The sequence below is a fragment of the Dufourea novaeangliae genome, unplaced genomic scaffold, assembly GCF_001272555.1.
Source record: "Dufourea novaeangliae isolate 0120121106 unplaced genomic scaffold, ASM127255v1 scaffold101, whole genome shotgun sequence".
NCBI classification, from domain to species: Eukaryota; Metazoa; Arthropoda; class Insecta; order Hymenoptera; family Halictidae; genus Dufourea; species Dufourea novaeangliae.
Genome location: NW_015373989.1, coordinates 3,640,112 through 3,660,371, shown reverse-complemented (window position 1 = coordinate 3,660,371; position 20,260 = coordinate 3,640,112). Strand labels below are relative to the sequence as shown.

At 44.4% G+C, this 20,260-nt stretch overlaps 1 protein-coding gene across 1 annotated transcript in view; it reads left to right on the top strand.

The window, feature by feature from the left end:
* The window catches only part of LOC107187704 (bifunctional heparan sulfate N-deacetylase/N-sulfotransferase), a 75,428-nt gene that overhangs the window by 13,693 nt on the left and 41,475 nt on the right, over positions 1 to 20,260 (top strand). Inside the window, exon 2 of the mRNA XM_015575856.1 lies at positions 17,301 to 17,498. Within this exon, the coding sequence (XP_015431342.1) occupies positions 17,301 to 17,498 (198 nt within the window). The remainder of the gene's footprint in view (positions 1 to 17,300; positions 17,499 to 20,260) is intronic.

Genomic DNA, 20,260 nt, shown 5'->3' with positions numbered 1-20,260 from the left:
AATTTCTCTCTTGGATGCGTTTCAATCTATATCAGAAATATATACAAATACACACCCGCTGGTATCTAATCGGCGTAAAAGAAAATAAACGATAAACGATGAAATTTTTCGACTGCAAAGCAGAAAAATATAAAATCTACAAGCGAATGCAGTACATTCGCGTCAAAAGCCTATCGCGAGAAACGCGAATGTCCAAGTAAAAATGAATTTCGCATGAAAATTCACTGCAGAAAAAGCTCGAAAACCAACAGAGTTTTTCTCACTGCAAGAAAGTCGTGTGCAAAGCGATCCAGACTCGAAAATTGCATGTCACGAATCGAATCGTGTCGGGCAACGTGGAAAAACCCTTTTAACCGTCGTCGTTGAACCGGCCCACGATTCAAGTCCAGCGAACGCGAAATTACTGCATCATTGGAGGCGTATAAGGGGGCTGCTTGATAAGGGAAGGGGTGGGGATTCTGCCAGCGCGGCCGATAATGCAAAGTTCCGTTTGGAAACGCGAAACAGAACGGCTTATCGGGCGGCAAGCCCTCTTGACGTTGCACCGCGTATCGTTCAACGTTCACATCGATAAATGCTCGATCGTACCCGGTCTCGATCACGCCCCACTCTCCCCCCTCACGGTGTTTGAATACTTGAAGCACGTATACACGCGTGCGCGTGTGTATGCACGCTCGTCGTCGGGACGATCCCACGAACGATACTTTCCTTTCAATCGAACTTCTTTCCCGCAGGCCGAACTGCTTTGAAAACACGCGGAAAAATCGTTGGAACGAGCACCGGTGATCGTCGTTCGATGTTCCGTGGAGTGTAACGACACATCTCGAGGAGATGGGAACTCGGTCGCGCGAACGGAACGTTAAAGGCGTGCAGAAAGATAGGTAGATTATTTTGCGTTGCGATTTATCTTTTAATCAGGATTATCGAGATGCTCGTGCTTCAGTCTGTGGTGATGCGTGAATTTTTAACCTACGAGAGTTTCGTTTACTGTAATTTTACAGATTTAATAATAGCGGCTCAATAAACGGAATTTGTACATGATACGAACCATTATAGGAACCTAGTTGATTTCTTTACTCGGGTTCCAAACGTGTTTAACACAAAACTCTGTTTTGTTCACATATAACTTTACAAGTCTGTCACTTATGTAGGTACATACTTTTGTAATTCAACAGGCTTTTGTTATAAATTATTATTATTTTAATCTTTAATTACTAATTCTTGTTTACTGTGGTGTCGTGTGTGATCTACTGAAATCAAGGGTCTTCAACATCTCATGACATTGGTACCCAGCCTCAACGGTAGATTACTAATAGATTACTGATTGATATCCGATGATATCAATATTGACCGAAGATACCTATCATCCGCTTAGAGTTTCAGCGTCAGTAATACGTTTTCAATTAACCACTGCCCTCGATCAAGACCGACCATTTTACCATTTATTGAAATTTCTAGTGCGATTTCCTCGAAAGACTTTACACCACTGTCAAGACAATAACGGAGAAACTTCCCGCAGAAAAATGGTACTTTCTCTGTCCCGCCGATTGCCCGGAGATTCTTCAAAGTATTAAGGGGGCCCCAGGTGAGGCTCGAGCAAACTTGTCACAAGGTTTACATCTCGACAATTCCGTATCTCGCGACGACTCGCCGGGCACGGTAAGTCGGAAGATAAACGGTGGTATCGCTCGGGCGTTCGCAAAAAGGGGCGAAAAATGGGGGTGGGGGAGGGACCGAATTAAATGGTCCTCGTCGCGTGGGTCGCGCGATATAAAAGCCCCTCCCTGCCGCGTGGTCGAAGGACGGAAATAAAAATAGCCGGTCCGAGCCAATAATTGGAGTTCTAATCAATAGAACGGGATCGGTCGACCATGATGGACTGTTCAAAGGAAACGATGCAATTTATATAGATGTGCCCGCTATCTACGGGCCGCAGCACACACCAGGCGACGCTTATCCCGTGAGTTCGCTCGCTCGCTAGCACAACATATAGGTATACATATATGTATACGGCCGTCGTCCCATGGTCCGCTTGGGCACAAAGAATTATTGGCCTCTATTCTGCGCCCCGGTTACCACCGGCATCTGTCCGACCGTCCGCCATTCCACCCTTGCGCGACCGACCCACCCCTTCGCTACGTCAGGTCGACCATCTCTCGAGACAACGGTAACTGGAAGGAAAGTTTCGTAATCACGATCATTAGTCCAGAATAGATTTGTTTTTTATACAGAAAGGCTCTGAAAATCGTGGTACAACTGGCTGAGTGGTGATTCTCTACATGCCAAAATAAGACGAAAAGAAAGAAGAACGTTTTTTTCATTTAACCCTTTGCCTTATAACATCGGGTCGGACTCGTGGTGACGATATCAAAATGCTTTCAACAAACAGACGTATTATTCGTTTTCTTTGAGTCAAAGTGAAATACTAGATTGCTGATGTTAATATTTAACTTTTAGAGTAAATGTACAATTGCGATAAGTAAACGAATTCATTTTGTTTCTGAGGAATTATTGATGGTAAAGTAATTCTGGAGACTGCGGACATCAAGAATATCATAGGGCAAGAGTTTAAGGATCGATGTACATTTTCAAATATCCCCCTCCATCTCTCGTATTCAACATAATTTTCTATTCGTTGTCGTAAGTCCACGATATTATTTATCCGTGATCAGTAAACTAAAGTCTCGTAAAGAGACTCGCATAAAGGATTGATTTTAAGACCTACAATGATCAGACAATTTTTTTCTTCTCACCGAGTACTATAAGTCACTCAAAGTCTCGGACCCTTTTTCTTCGTCGCACTGTACAATATCTTGAATATTGTAACATAAGGTATTTTTGCTGTAATTGCAAAAGAATATTTGGTCCTAGGGGATTAGTGTTGCCCCGACCAACCCCTCGAAGCTGTTCCGCCGCGGCCGATTCATCACGGACGTCCGACGAAAAGCCAGTCGATCTTGGATTTTCAAAGGGAGCCCGCGCTCCGGGAAATCCCTCCCACGGCCAAGGGAATGGGGAAGGGGGGAGGGGATACATAGTTACCATTGTACGAAATATTTATGGCCGGCAGATACGCCGGCCCGTGGATTACGCCGTCGCGGATTTTCGAGGCAAGAAACCCGACCGCCTCCATTGTCGGTGATACGCCATCCTACCCTCCTCGTAAACGACGCGCAATGGGAACACGATGCATCCTTGATACCGAACGGCCAGTGACGCGGCAAGAATCAGGCTTTTGCGTTTTCGAGGGAAAATTTATGCACAGCCGTTACCTCCCCAGTCTGGGGACGTTCTCTTTTTTCGTGCAGATTTATTTCTTGTCACGTGTGTATCTGTGAAAATTAGAAATACGCGATCCCTTGCATTTATAAATCTATCATTTTTTTTATCAAGCTTTTTTATGATAGAATATCAAGTTTCACTAGAACGTTTAAGATAGAATTAAGTGAATACAGGTAATTCCGTGTTATACAAGACGAAGGAATTAACCCTTTGCGGTCGTATTTAGAGTCAGACGTGGGTGCTGAGCTAGTCGAAATTAATTTTCGTTGAACGAACACTAATAACATATTGCAAGATTATAAATAGAAAAATTATTATTACAATATCATAAAATCAAAATTATTTATTTTGTTTTGCACATCATAAATCTCCGCAAATAATGTTGGTTTTAAATGATACCGACAATTTTTTTTTCTTTCTGCAATGTACGTATCACCCTTAGTTGGATGACGTGGCAGTGAACGTGTTAACCGCGTTGTAGGAATTCCACATTATTCAGTGGATTTCCCAATAATTCTCTAACCGTGTCATAGGAATGCAATGTTATTAGGTTGCCAGTAGAATCAGTAACGTGACAAGAATCTCGGATACTCTGAAACACTCAATCATTTTTTTCATCCAAGGAAAGACAACACCGAACCGTGCTTAGCAAATCATCCTCATGAATAACCAGGTCGAATCTGTCTATCGCTCCATCACGGCTAGTCACGTTAGACCCGGATGAAGATTAAGGGTTAACACGGCGTGGAATTTTGCTAGCCGAATTTGAGCAGATGCGCGTCATTAGAGGCGTTTCTGCCTAATTGTTTCAACGCCGAGCATGCTCGGATCTCTCTCGCTCGGATGAGACGCCGCGGTGCATCTTCTCCTCCTCGTTCCGTTAACGTTCAACGTTGCACAACGCGTAACATCCTCTCGCGTTTTCGTGGCCTCAGGAATTGCACGCGTTCCAACGCCGCCGCCGCTTTGATGACGTATTAATTGCTTCGACTTTGATACATCTCGCTCAACCGCGGCATAATAACGTTTCTCTCATTCAATTTCGCCCGGATGGCCCCGCGGAAGCTGCCAAAGCCAGGATTTAGCCGTGGAACGATTTTGAAGGGCTTCAATTGCGTTCAACTCACAGGCGCAATACGACCCGAAAATCCTCCGACCCGCCTCCCTGTCTTTCCCTTTCGGGAACAGCGATTAATTTTCTTCGATCGACGGTAATGTCGTGACGTCCAGATGCCATCTTATTCACGGATTGATTAATCACTGTTCGGCCTCGTAACGCTCGTTTTTATATAATTTCATCGAACAAAATCGTCTAGAGCTGTTTTTCACACTGATGTTGGTGTTAACACTGATGCAAAGTTATTTGTATATGTACTAATTGCGTAACTTTTATAATCATTTACTGTTCTATCCATCGTGAACTCTGGTTCCATACTTTCGACCGGTATTTTTTATACATCACAGTGACCTGTTACCCAAAGGAGTCGATCTTTTGAAGAATCGAATCTAGTATTTGCACAATCACAAAATATGTTCTCGTATCTGAACTGGAGTTAATGAAAAGAATCCAGTATTCCACTTCGTATGGAACCCACTGAACACCGCATTAAACTAACGAAGCTAAACGAGCTCACTTTGTAAGTCTTAGAAAGCACCCCACTCTAACAATGTCATTATCTTATCTGCGATATTTTCACGCATGAACGAGGTTCCTGGGTTTAATGACACACTCTCGTTGCTCAACAAATTCCGTGTTTCGGTCAACGCAAAGGCTACCGTCGACTAGGGGGGACGACAGACTGTCATTAACTCGGCCTGGGGATTCGTGAACCGTGACAATATGAATAAACACGAGCGTGACGTAATAATATGACACGGTTGTTCTTTTGAGAACATTACGCGCTATTTGTGCAACATCGGCGAGTGTAACTCGCACTTCGCTACGTTCTTATTACATTTTAAAGTTCAATCGAGAGGAAGAATGCTTTGGCGTGTGGGTAGAAACGTGTGATGCAAACCACGAAGAATCCTTCGGTTTGCTTGCCACTGTCTTCGTTAGGAGGATTATCAAAGAAGACACCAGTCAGAGGAGTCATTTTATCGTAGAATTGTTAGTAGAAAAAAGGAACCGAGAAATACTGTGACGTCAAAACACAAAGACAGTTTCATCTGTTATAGGACAAGCAAAGTGAATCCTCAATAGGGCAATTCTTGCACTTTTGTGATAAGTACAACTCCTTTCACCTTTGACGTTAAAAAACAATATTTCGCCTGTGTATTCTACATTACTTGTAGATGTACACAATCTACAAATAAGCTTGCTCCTTTAGAAAAAATTCATTTCTCACTGGCAACTATGCACTTTCCCTTTGACCTGTGATCTGATCTGTGTAACAATTGTTAGGTAAAAAATTTCATTAACGTATAAATTAATAATACTCTTAATTGCCCTATCCCTATTCGCGAGTCCTTTAAGACATTCTCCTTTTAGGTAGTTAATAAAAAATTCTTCCAGATCCATTTTGTCTTTCGTCAACTCCCTGCGTTTCACGCGAAAATTCACTATTCTCCCGGAAAAACTTAATTAACCGAGAGAAGAACCTCCAACGTAACGTTCAGATTCCATAAGACGCAATTTTTCGGGCCGATGCAGGGTTCCAAGTAACTGGCCCAAGATTTACGAGCAAGAAACGCTTGAATAGAGAAGTTGGGAACGGTTAATAGAAGCCAGCACCTATTATTCCGAGTGTTCTAATAGATGGGACTCGTCCAGGTTAAAAGATCGAGGTCCCTTGAAAAATCGCCTCGTTGCGTTACTGCCCGCGGGGTGAAATCCAATTGTTCGCGATAATTCGACGAATTCCAGCGGAAACGCGTTACATTTGTGCAATTAAAAGCGTTTGAAGGCAGATCGATGCTCGCCAGGGCGTGAGCTAGAAAAATTGGTATGAAATAGTTGGAACGGACGGCCGTGGAACGGGGGTGGTTTTGTGCGGTAGGGGAGGTTCAGGGGTGAACGGTGGTAACGAAGTGAAAGCATTTTGCTGCAACGTTTATTTCGTCCAATTACATTTGGCAGCTGTACCGAAACTCACCGGGCGACCTCGGGGGGTCGCGGGGATTCCACCGGGGGCTTGTTTATGGACTTCCATATATCAGTCTTACGAGCACTTAACAGAAAGAAATTGCCGCAATCTTTCGTCTCTAATTCAGTCACTTAACCGCCGGTTATATCCGTTTTCGCAGGGACGCGCTACTTTTTCGCGTGGAGATTTTCACTGACGGTCCCGCCCTCCGATAAAAACGGTCCCCGATGGAAACGGATGAAATTCATTTTCGGGGCCGTTGAGACACGAAACGAATTTGTCCGAATTACTTTTAATTCCGTGTGGTCTCTTTTTAATTCCCCGTTTGTCTTACGGTGCTCTTTCTGGGGATACTTTTGAAGATTGATCAGCTCTGGCAATGCACCGCCGATGTTGCGATCATTTACACAGTGAAGATACTTTTAGGGGTTGCCACGGATGAGAGAGTTGGGTAGATTTTTAGTGATACGCGTGAATGAAATATATCCACGACTTCTTATGCTTGTTTGTCGTCGTTATGATACGTGGAGACTATCCTTTTCAAGGTATCGCAAAGGAATGTTAATACGATTATAAGGAATAGAGGACGCGATTCTGTAATTGTTCAATTCACGGTGTGATTATATAGGTGTTGTGTAACTAGTGGTAGGGGGTGATTCTACGTGAAATAATGAGTCGAAAACGTAGAATAAAATTTTATTCATTCGAGACTTCGTTCTGGAGAAAATCGACTTTGAAAATTAATCTGAAGTTCGTCATGAATAGTAAGTAGAAACGGATTGTAATGGACAGACGAGATAGCCGATGTCCTATTCAATTGCACGCGTACCCAGCAGATTCGCAAAGTCGATTTTCTCCAAAACGAAGTCTCAAATCAATAAATTTTTATTCTACATTTCCGTCTTATTTTTCCACGAAGAATCACCCCTACCATCCGGTTGTACCACTAGTTACATGACATCCTGTATACAAAGATGAAAACAGTGTTGTTAATCAATGCAGTCTAACATGCAGTTCTATGATTCAATTATCTATTACAAGAATGTATTTACAAGTAGGGTGGTGCATTCGATTACATTTACAACAATCATAATTCGTCAGAATAAATACGAAGATAAGCAGAAAAGAGAAACAAGAAAAACTCTTCTGAAACAAAACGAGACAGTCTAATCGAGAGAGCGGAACAGAACCACTCTCCAGGACGGCCTGTACGCCCACGGAATCGATTTCAGAATCGACCGATTATCCGCCCACTCTCTTTTGTCCGTAGGTATTAACGCAACGGCTCGCCGGGAGGCAGGCAGGCAGGCCGACAAATTCTACAGGGTCATTACCGATTAAGCGTGCGCAAATAGTCAAGTAATTCGAACGGCCGATCAAATGCCCTAATCCAATAACTCGAGAGAGCCAGCAACCGTGTATACGGAAAATGCATCGCGAACGCGTGGACTTGTCAACCGAATTACCGAACGTTGCACAAGCGTTGGAATTGCCGTTCGAAACCCAGGCCTAGAGGGAGAGGGAGAGCGTTAGTCCGTTCGACAAAAGATCGAATTAACCAGCGTGCCGAAATTGCCGACTGGCACACACGAATTATCGTGTTCACGCGATCGAACGAAGGGGAGAGGCTGGAGTTGGGACTCATTTTCGGGTTGGTCGACGTTATCACCGCAAGTCAAACTCGGACCCGCGAGATCGGTCAGCTTTCCGGTTCCACGGTTCGAAAACAACCGGCAAGAGTTGGCCGACTGGGAAATTTCAACGAGAACTGTTTGCCGGTCTGCTCTCTCGTCGCTTGTGGCAAACTACTCTACTGGATGCACCGAAGGCCCACGGTGGTCCGTTCCGCTTTTGGAAACTGGAGCACGAGTTTTCTGTCCGTTAGATTGCTTTATGAGAGAGAAAAAAATATTGTTTTCCAAACAATTTGAGTATAAATATTGTTTAGTTCTGACTTTTGCGGAGGGTCTGAAATTATCTGTTTGAGGGGAATATTGCCTAAAGTATTCGAGTGAAGTCTTTGCTTACATAATTGGTACTTCTTTATGAGGAATCAGTAAGATTATTGTTAGGTGTAAAAATTAATTCCTGACCTTCATAATTAATTTTTTCGATAGGGGATTTGCTCCTTTTCTCTTCTAGAAAGGAAACCGAGTTTGTTCGTCATCGTACGATTCTCGTGGGGAAAGAGAGATATATAGGGCGGCGGTCGCGACTTCCTGAAGAAGTAATTTCTGTCGCCTCGCGAAATCAGTTTCGCCGGACGTCCGTAAATTGCCGGATGCCGACCGCCTGATGGGGTTCCAACCCCTCTTTGGCTTTCCACACCTCACTCTCCTCTCGATCATCAGAGGGGTGGCGAACTCGTAGCCACGAGGGTTTGATCTTTCCTCGACGTTCTTTCTTCTCATCCCTCTCTTTCAGCTCCATTTTCACCCTCCTACCGATCTGGCCGACGATGAGCAACTTGAACCAGAGGGGGATGGTAAGGGGTTGAAGGCGTCTCGATGAAAAACCGCCCGAGCAATTTGGCATCGCGTGGTCGTTTCCTCGGTCACGTTCCCGCGATCGAGACAACGATGCGGCGATTCTTGTGTCGAATACTCACGATTCGATGGTGAACACAGAGTGGAAAACGAACGCGACGAAACGCCCGCGCGTTCGGTAACATCGAAGAAAAATGAAGCAGCGATATCGACGACGAGACCCTGGCCACGCGACGCGATTACCACCATCGATCCTAGCCACCCGACCTGGCGAACGTTAATCCGGCGAATTCGAGCGGGAGAATCTATCTAGTTTTGCTTTAGCGGTCGGTGAGATTGATCGTGCGCCCGTGACTCTTCGAGATGAGGGAGAGTTATTCTGGGAGGAAATATGTATTTATTTATTTTTATGGTGATATTTATTTATAAACAGATTATGAATCCTTTGGTACAATATAGAAGTCTAGAGGACAAATGGAATATTTAAATATACAATAATGAGTGAAGATATATCAGATTTTACATAAACTTATGGTATCTACTGTACAGACAGTTTAAGAAAATTTAATAAAGATTCTACAGAACTATATAAAGAATTAGAATAATAAGTAACAAATAATATACAGAATGTTACGATTATTGAGAAAGAAATGTGTAATTATCGATAAAGTAACTAATAATGGAATAGAAAACAGAACATTTATACTGTCAAATCAATACTTCAATTAACCCCATTTTGTGTTAACAAAATTACACTGCGAGGATCCCATCGCTGGCAAAAGGAAACTCCTATCTACTTTTTTACCGCACCTGGCGCCGAAGACTCGCGTGCACCGTCTACACTGTCTCGATCTTCGAGCCAAAAGTCCACCGGTCGGTCGGTCGGTGTACGTTTCCTGCTCGCTTACTATCGGCGAGAGATAAAGAGGAACGAAAGAAAGGCGCGGTGGCACGAACGGAGTCTAACGAGGAAAAGGGCTGCTTAGGAGATCGAACGGAAAGGGGTGTTCGCGGTGTTTCCGGTAATTTGCTGAAAAGGAGGGAGTGCGTTGTCGGCGAAACTTTTTTACATCTGAAAAATCGGTGAAAGTTTCGTCGTTCGACTGGTTCCGGTACTGGCGAGGGTAGATGGAACGATACTTGGTAAATACCATTTAACAAGTAAGTTCGACTCATTGAGGCAACCTTAACGGTTAGTTCTGTAACAAATCGAGCTGAACGTTTTACGCAGACTTTGATTTCCCTAATAATTCAATTTTCCGAATCGTTCGCTCGTAATTTTCACAGTTAGTGACCAAGCATCCGATAATAAAAGTAGTTAAAACTTTGAATATGGTGCAGTTGGAATGAGCACCTTTACTTCCAGGAAGAAAGAGGATAGATTAACCATTCACTGGGAAGGTGGGAATCTTATTACCTATTAATTACTACACAAACCTTATTACTAATTATACAACCAGTTGTGTTGTATTCTTATATAAGAGAACATCTAACGAATCAAGTACCAAGCAACCGTTGAATAAAATAATTATGAGGTTCACCAGACCTATATTGACATATTTTCAAGGTTTCTTTGAGATGTTCCATGATCTACTTAATTCTCTATATCGACAAAAATAATGATGTCAGAAAAATAATTGATGATCTAAATTCAGTGATACGAGAAGCATCTGATAAATAAATAGGCTCACATATAGAATCGCTAGTTCTACCGAATAAATTTGCATGATTTCTCAGACCTGCCTGATTATAACACACGACCATTCGCCTACTAAGAATCTTTGTATAGCCTGAAATCGCCCGGTCTTTCATTCCGTCACAAAGGAAGGAAGAAGGAAATCGCGCGACGTTTTCCTCGGCTTGCAACCCAAGCGTCTGCATGGAGCCGGCTGGTTACAGGCTGACAACATCTACTCACGTTACACGGGGCAAACCGTTCCGCGCGGAAAGTACCGATTAGGATCCATTAGCATCCCGCCCGTACCGGCCGAGAAATTCCCGCGGCTCTAACGAGAAACCATGCACACGGAAAATACGGCCTCTCCGAGCTGCATGCGTTTAGATAGTTCGAATGATTAATCGTCCCGCTGGATGCACTTTCATTACCCTATTAACCCGAGCGTTCACAAAGAATTCAATTAATTGAGGATTCCATTTCAAAGACTTTGGTATTTTAATCATTGCGAAGAATTCCTTTGGAATTAGACACGAGTGCATCGAATGGATACATAATGATAGTTTGTTATCAATATCTAGCTAGGGGATTATACAATATATTACTCATCTTACAAAGCTTTTCAACTCAACATCAGAATTCACATTTACTAGTTACTAAATTCTCTCTAGGATTTTAGTTTCTCTAATTGTTAATCATTCAAAGTTGTCTAAAATTTTATTTCCATCCAATTACCGCCAAGAAATAACCATTGGAACGTACCATACAATTAACCAGCCCAGACCGCAGCACAAGTTTCTCCCCCTCGAATAGAACCCCGAAGTATTCGCAACTTTATCAGATTGCCGATTCGAATTACCTTAAAAGAAACTCGGGAATAAAATGAACCGGTGGAAGCAGTGATAAGAATTGCTTCCGGGGCGGGAACTTCTCGGTCTCTCGTCGGTGAGAAACAAACGGAGGCCGAGCATTTGCGCCCGCGTTATTTTCCTTTCAAATTCCATCAGGAACTCGGCCTCTTAGGGGCGCAAACTCAACGAAACAGGAGTTCCGTGAACGACTTACCTCTTCATCGTGTATTCCACGATTTTCCACGGTGTTCCTGGAATAGGAATGGGAGGAGACTGGTGTGTGCACCGAATCGACGGGATTGACGATTGCCGTTTCGAGGGAGCGTTTGGCTGCGCCAGAAACGGTGTTTCATCGAGCGACGACCAAGAAGGGTAAAGGGGCTCGAGGGGAGATATAGCTTCGAGGAAAAGAAAGGAAAAGGGGATCACGGAAAACGCCTCGGGTGTAATTCGATTATCCGCACGAAAAGTACGAGACGCTGTTATATGAGGCGGTAATTCGAGGCGGTTCCTTCACCTTACCCTATTCCCCTCCCCCCTCTCTCTCTCTCTCTCTCTCTCTCTCTCTCTCTCTCTCTCTCTCTCTCTTTCAATGTGCCGTGTTGGAAGCAATTCTCGGTGTAATTTAATCGGCTGTCGATAGGCGACAATGGCGGCCGTAATCTAAAATTGCTTTTCGAGGGGCTCGCGACGCACTCCTCGGTGGCCTTTATTAGCGTTCTATCGTTACGGGACTCCCTTTACGTGTATTCCCCCTTTCTCACCGTGAAATTAGAATATTTGATAAGAGACTGGGGAAGTCGCAGGAAGAAAGGAGGTCTGGTGTATCGTGCAGATTCTGTGAAATCGGGAAATCGATTGAGTGTTGCGTATGTGTGGAGGGAAAATCGTACTTTGGCATGAAAATTGCCTCCCCATGACTACATTATTAGATTATGGTTTAGAAAGTGATATTCAGTATTAGGTGTTCATATTGAAGGATAGGAAGAACTGAAGTTACCTTTCAGAAAGACATTACGACATTCAAAGGTATTCATACGCAGCCGAACTTTTCGCAGTGAAGTACATGTTTCAATATCACTTTACATAAATTTCAGTCGCGTCTATTATTACACGATTAAGAATTTCTTCCCTGCAGGAGCTACCTATACATCCCTGCGCCCTACATTATTCACGAGGAGCTACGAAGTTAACGAGCGTAGTTGACGTAACCGAGGAGGTAGGGAAGGGAAACTCTTGCCAGAGATTTACAAGGATGTTGATGTAACCTGGGCCCAGGTAGAACGTCGAGGTACCAAGCCTTAAATAATCATCCGATTCAGGTCGATGTTATTAGCTAAAGCGCCAAATTCCACGAACTACCGCCTAAATAATTCCAGTCATCCATTAGACCAGCATAGACCTCCTTAACGTGGCTCTCGGATGCCGCAAGGGACTCCGTCAATCCTTTTATCAACGCCGATAGATCACGCAGAATTCGGGAACGGCGTCACGATTTCCTCTCGTCTATCGCATCGAATTAAGGCAGCTCGCGAGGACTTCGTTTATTGCGCCCGAATTCCTTGAAAAGCCGAACGATGCTTCCAACGCAGAAGGAACTCGAGTTCGAGACTGTGATTGATTTTGTACACCTTGTAATTGATGTATATTCTGGGACCTCCGGGTCGTCGAATCCAAAAACAAACGTTGATCTTTGGAGATGTATTTGAAGAGAAACAAATTCTGATATTCAAATAATCGGAGTTATACTATAAACTGTCAGTTATCGTGGTTTATAAATCGACTGCCAGTGATCTAATTTAAAACGCCAATAATAGTTGACGCGTCGAGGTTCGATGAAAAATATAAAATCGGAGAATGGACGACGAAGCCACAGGATGCCCAAAATCACAGAAGAAAGGTGGACCTCTAATGAGAAGATCATTTTTGTTGGAAACAGCGAAAGGGGAAAGCAAACGGTAATGCAACACGGGGTAACGTGGTCAGTTAAGGTAGAAAGTAGGAGCGATCGATCATCAACCTTAATAAAGAGCTTCCGTTTGGGCGAAACGATCCAGGGGAGCTCAATCCATCTAAGCAGTCAGTTTATCCAGGGACTCGGTTCATCTCGAGGCTCGGTTCATCTAGGGAATCAATTCGTCTAGATATCAATTCCTCCAATAAACTAGTTTTCTCCCTAACAACCACATCCATGGTAAATCATTTCCGACGAACAATTCCCACATGATTGCCAGCTTTACCAATGAAACGTGGTAGATTCGAAATACTTGTATCTTTTAAAATGAAGAATCCTGGAACTCTTAGTCTCCTAATACTCGACACTTATCATCGAATGTTCACTCTGTCCGAATGACTCCTGCCAGCCAGGCCATAAAACAACGAGGACCCAGATTCATTCCAGGAGCAGCTTGTCTCCCCATTCTCTCGCGGAAGACCGTCGAGAATAGCCGCGCGAGCTTCGAAGCGTTATCATAAATTCGTATTAAATGTATCCTCGCGTCGCTACGCCTCTGGCCAATAGGAACGCGGAATTCGGGTCAGATGGCATCCTCTAATAAGCCCCCGCGCACGTTAATAGGCTTACTTCGGGCATGCAGCCACGCTGCCGTGATGCACGATAGGATGACGTTCCGTATCTCTCTCGGACCAGATTACCAGCGTACTCGAAAGCTTATACGTGAGAACACGCACAATGGATCTTTCCGGATATGAGGCAAGGCCCGGTTTTACGAGCTCGCTCTGGCCCCCTTAATCGAGTTTAAGGTACACCTCGTCCTCGGTTCAAGGGGCTATGCTAGTGTGACTGCTATATATAATAAGGCAATTTTTAGAAATTTTTTAAAGAAAAACTATTGGACTTATCAATTCGAATAGTATCCACTTTATGTACAAGGGGTAACAGTGTCAATCTCGTCTTTAATAATAGTGATCGTATTTCACACTGATGCATAGACACATACCTGCATAACACATGATTGATCTTCTGTCAATTCTACCATACCAGTACGCTTAATTAAGAACATTCCTTCGATTAATCGCAAGAGCGTTAAATGTTTCTTCTTCCATTCATCCCCAGGTCTTCTTCCGTTCCCTCCGGAATCAATGCTCTCAGCAGTCCACTGGTAGCTCAGGACCGACATTTTTTCGAATAATGAGGATCAACTCCTTTTACTCGACGAGATAACGTCCGCGTCTCGTTCCTTTCTTCGAGCAGGGGCACAAAGCGACGGATTGCTCCGCTCGGCATAAATCTGACGGCATTTTTACGATTACCGATAATCCGACTGTCTCCCAAAGAACTGGCAAAAGAGATTCGCTTTAAAGACGGACGAAAGAAACGCTGCCGCGCCCCCTCCGTGTATGCGCCTTTTCAGCTTCCCTTTAAAGTACTCCTTTCATCCTTAATCTCATTGCGTAGGTGGAATTAAAGTCTCTGATATACCATCGGGATCACAGGCTCAGGAAAGGCTTCCGGAACTTCAGTCTATAGATCATTTGACGATAGTCGAACGCCAGTTACCAACAGTCCCTTCCTGGAACATCGTGATCACCTGCGATTAATTACACATCGCCAAGCCAGTTCGATAATCTCCTGCACTTCTACCATTGATTCCCTTCTAACGATCTGAAAGAGATTGAATCCATTCAATGCAGCACAGTCTGATTAAAACACAGTTTTATTTCTCATCTCCAGTACAAATAGAATTATTTCATTACCCCAATATTGAAAGCCACCCCTACAGAAGGAATCGATGCCAATCGAAAATGGAAAAGTTACCCAAGAAGGCAGTTGTCATACAAAACTTCAATCACGACACGTAAACCGCGCCGTGTCGATATTGTATCTACATCGTTTTTACATTAATTGCGAGTGCGGCGACGAAACGAAACGGACGTAACAAATTTTCGATGTCCGCCTCTGGTACATGTACACAACCAGAGGCTTTAAAGCGGAACGTACCAGCTCTCCTGGCTTAACCGTTGCAGCGACAGCTTCGAAAGGTCGTTTTCGATAGGAATTTATCTCATGAAATTCGTCTTTATGCACGCCGATCGACAGCACGTTGTTTAATCGTAATCACTGGGGCCACTGGTTTATCGATTAATAGACCAGGGAATCTGCAAAGGGTCTACACGGTTTATGGGTTCAGGTCGCGTGTGGACGATGACGCGTTAATACCACACGCATTATGCATCGCGTTCTTGCACCTGTACTGAGAAAGCTGTCTCGAAGGAAACTGTAATCTTGTCTGTTAAGGTGGACTACAACGCTGAACGTCGGTCTAAAGACTTAACACAGTGCTGTCCAGTGTAAGCTGTAGGGCTCAGGGAACTTCTCCCTCTTGGTTTCCGTTAGTTCTACCGTCGTAGCTACGCAATTGACTATAATACTCGCTGCTGGTACCGTGACACGTGTTCTACCAATCAGAAATCAGAGCTCAATGTCTTCTGTAGATTTCCTGGTGAATAGACAGAGTTTCTAACGAGTTAGAAGACCCAGGGAGTGAAATTTACTTTGAACAGTTAGTGAGTCATACAATAGTTTAAATAATTATTCGAATATTTTTCTGTGTATTTTGTTACATAGCCATATACAGACAGTAGGAAATCAGGTATCAGGGGACCAGTAAAGTATGAGTCGATCGCAGAATCGTGTACATTGCTCTTCATAGTTGCTAATCATCATCTTTCCAATTACATTTTCGCAACAGCTTTCACTTCGTTTCTACAAGGCCTCCTTCACAGAAGAATCTAAAACATGAAAATGTTCTCCAATCAAAAAAGGAAATCTTCTCACAATTTCCCCCGACGAAATACCATCCAATTCACTCGACTTTCCGATCGTTTAATCCGTATTGTCGCGTCGAATCGACAATTCGCATGCGTCACGATCATTCGCGGTCCGCAGTGAGCGTCGTCTGTGTTTCCGATTCCGCGCCATTAGCCGGAAACGTGCGAATCTTGAACGGTTTCCGGGTTGACTGGGTGGGGGGAGGACACGCTCGACGGGGCCGGTGAACGGAATCGAATCGCGGCGAGCGAAAATCTGCATCCATAATCGCCGGTATGAAAGTCAAATTGGATCTTTTGTGCGCAGGGTAGGGGGGGGGGGTGGCTTGGCGCGAACTTTTCCCTTGAAAGGAAACGCCGCGGAAAGTATGCGGCGTACACTTCGCCGGCCGCATTCACAGCCCCGCGAACTTCAAATACTTGGAATACTTGAACCACTTCTTGTCCCCTCCACCTTCCATACGACCTGCCCCCTCGGCACGGGGAAATTATATAACATCGACCCGACGTCGATTTACAGTGCTTTTAGTCACGGTCCTCCTCGCCTGGACGAAGTTGAACAAAAGGATTTAGTCCCCGGCGAAGATCCGGACGCAATCTTGATTGCATTACTCGGTGAAATTTTCAGATGAACTCTGCTTCTTGGTACCGACGGGCTTCGAGCCAGCACTGCTGACAATTGAAAAGGAAAATGTGTGACCAATCTTCTTACTCACTCATAGATAAAGTAACCTAGCTGCATCATTCTTAGTCATCGCAAAGTCGAAAAGGTAAAACCATTATAGCCACCCTGTAACCAAAGGCCACGTTCATCCCTCCCCTAACCAGGAAACGTGTATATAAGATCTCAAAGAGTATTCCGAAAGCATTCGTATTCTCGCTGTCGAACACACTATTACCCATACGTACATTATATTCAGTCACTTGGACAGAACCGTTTGAAATAAAGCCTCTTGGTAAGTTTAAAGGAAGTATTGTTAATATTCCTTTACCTGGAATCCAACAAAGGAGTTATTGCCCCAACCTGTATACCTCTTTCTTCTTCAGTACCTTGTAATACGCTAAGCACTTTTAGACGCAACAAATTCACAGATTCATTAATTTCCTTTGATTTTCCCGTTTGTTACAGCCTGATCCACCGAGATACCAGGCCAGAGCCAGCGATAAGGTGTTCAACGTTACGAGGAGCGACGCGTCTCCCGTCCGCTCCGGACCACCGCAGCGAGGCCCGACTGAGAACGGACCCGAAGGTGCTGGTCTTCGTGGAGACTTTGTACTCGATGCTCGGCAAAAACATAGCGGAGCTGCTCGTCTCTAATCGAATCAAGTGAGTACAAACAACAGAGAGATAGACCACTGCTACCGCGGCTGCGATACCGCTTATCGACGTAAAAATGAACGGTGAACCGGCTGGTCGCGCAGTAATTTCGTAACGATAAATGATTTTCCTATCAGCGGCCTGGCGACACGAGGCCAGGCCGTAGCAGCGTCTGGAATTTATTTTTACGCGGGGCCTGTTTGCATTCCCATTTAGACGTACGATCGCCGACGTATCGTCGCGGAGGCAACGAAAAAAAAAAAAAAAAAACTATTCACCTTGTTAGTATTTTACGGAAATACCGAGACCGTGGATTTTTTTTCATTCGTATTTCCCTGACCGGCGAATTATTCCGCTGTGTTTTTTTCCTCCTACTACTAGCGTGGTATCTGGTATGTTCTCCCATTGCTTGTTTTCCTATATTCGTATGATATGTGGCTATGAATGGAAGCTATTTTTTTCTGGAAATCGTTCGGTCAGGGAGCTCGAATTTTTTTCTTTTCGAAATGTGAGATGATACCATTCTTCTCTGATGAATGGTAAAATGTATATTGTCACTGGGTTAGAAGCTTTTAGGCTCGTCGATTGTGTTGTAGAATGTTCTGTGTTAGAATTGAAGTTACGAATCGAGTTAGAGGAAGGAAGGTTTTGGTGTTGGTTTTATTAATTTCTGCTTCTGACTGCTTGTGAAATCGAAGCTTGAATGTTCGGTCTAAGAATAGACACCGGCGTTTTTATCTGCAAGTAAACTAGGCCGCCAGCAACAAAGTAGTCGGCAATTAGCGATAAAAGGGGTGCCCAATAAATCATAATCGTCTCCGTCACTGTCAAAGGAGGCCGACCCATCGATCGTTAACAGAACGCAAACAGAATGTCGTGGGACAAAATAGACGGTGGTGTTACACGCGTCTTCTTTGACTCGCCTATTTAAAACGGGCCGTACTGTTTCCACAAGCGGCGACAAACATTCACGCCTCTGTTTTAACAGAAAAGAAAAGTGCATTCCTCGAACGTACGGGCAACTAAGGCCGTTCGCAAACAGAGCCTCTGTGGACAGAGTAACAGTTTCGCGAAAACTGGGTCGTTCGCGTTTAACTGGCAACGAGACTGCTTGAAGTCGTTCCGCTTAATTGCGGTAAAATGGCGCGTGAGTGGTTACGTGTCTGGATACGCTTGATTTTAACACAGTTTGATCGCGGAGATTAGTGTAGGTACAGCTCGTACGTGTGTACGACAATATGAATTTAAAAAACTAAAGAAACTTCTGTTAAAAGAAGGGCTTCAGGTCTACGAGATTCGATTGAAATTCATACATTATTCTCTCAATTGCTATCGGAAGAAACCTGATTCATCGACTTTCCCTTCTCGCGATTCCTTCCACGTTTCCCAAAAATTCCCATTCTTCAGCTTAGAGACTAAACGAGCACCAAGTATATAACCAACGAACAATCTCCAAAACCATCGACGGATCGCCGGTCCCGTCCCCTCGTCGCCGGAGATCGATCTATTCACGACATCCGCATTCATTAGGGAGAAAACGAGCGAAAAAAAGGATATCGGGGGGATGGTGGAGGACTTAGCGGTCGGGGGTGGAGGAAGCTTTATCGAGGCCTCTGATAGGAACCTGGTTAAGAGGGGCTGGTGAGCTCGATTCTTGGATAATCGTGCAATAATGTGACCAGCTAATACGACGCGATGGCCGAACCGCGGGGGGAATTAGTGGAGCTCGGCCACGGGTGACACACGGGGCTTGGATAACGGATAGAGACGGATAAAGGGGGCTGAGGGGGTGAGGTAACGATAACCCCCGTGTGTGACGGAGGACTGGATGAAGTGTCATAGGTGGATAAAGTGACAGTCGGAGTATGACAGAGAGCGGTGGAAGTTGCGCCTGTGCGCAACGAGTCACGTGTAATACGACCGGGTTGGATCTACCAAGGGGGTGGGTAAGCTAGCAGGGGGGTGGTAACAGGATGTTAGAGCGACGTCCGTTATAACTGACCCGGATGTTTATGTTAATTTGCTGTTTATTAATTGGTTTACGGGAAATAGGAATTAAATGTATATTTATTGGTGATTCTCCGTTATAACGTGGTTCGAATGGAACCATGTTACTCGGGAATAATTTACGGAAGGGTATAACCTGGAAATCTTTAACAAAAATTTATAAAAATTCTCCATTTAATATCTACAGTCAATATCATAAAAGAAACATTACTTTTCAATTTGGGTCAACTTGACACAGTGGGACAAATTAAGTTGGGAAAATGAGGGACGGATGAGGGTTAAGAAAAAATGCTGACAGTCTAGGGGTTAAAGCAGTACTGGGCAGCGTAGGGGCACCTCACGCGCCTGTTTCCCCTGCCAACCTTTCTTTCGCACCGTTTGCTTTCGTAGGTACAAAAAAAGCCCATAATCTTGTCTCTGTTACTGGTAACGATGGACGGTGGTGGGGACAAGTTTCACCTCCGGGAGCTAACTTTGCCCACCGCTGGGTTAAAGGATACATGGTCGCGAAACCGACGATCTCCGTCGCCACACAGTCGATCGTGATTGTGGGAGTGACAGAGATCGGTTGCTCTCGTGTCTCTTCTGGTGCTCGCCACCACGCTCCTGTGTCTGTCATCCGATAATCGGAAAGCGAACCGGCACACCTGTCCACCGACACAAGCGCGAAACTCCGGGGACAGAGGGTGGGTGAGAGTTGGTCGGGGGTGACAGAGGCCGCGCGACCTCTCGTTTGCTTTATCCGGTGCAATTTCATAATCGAT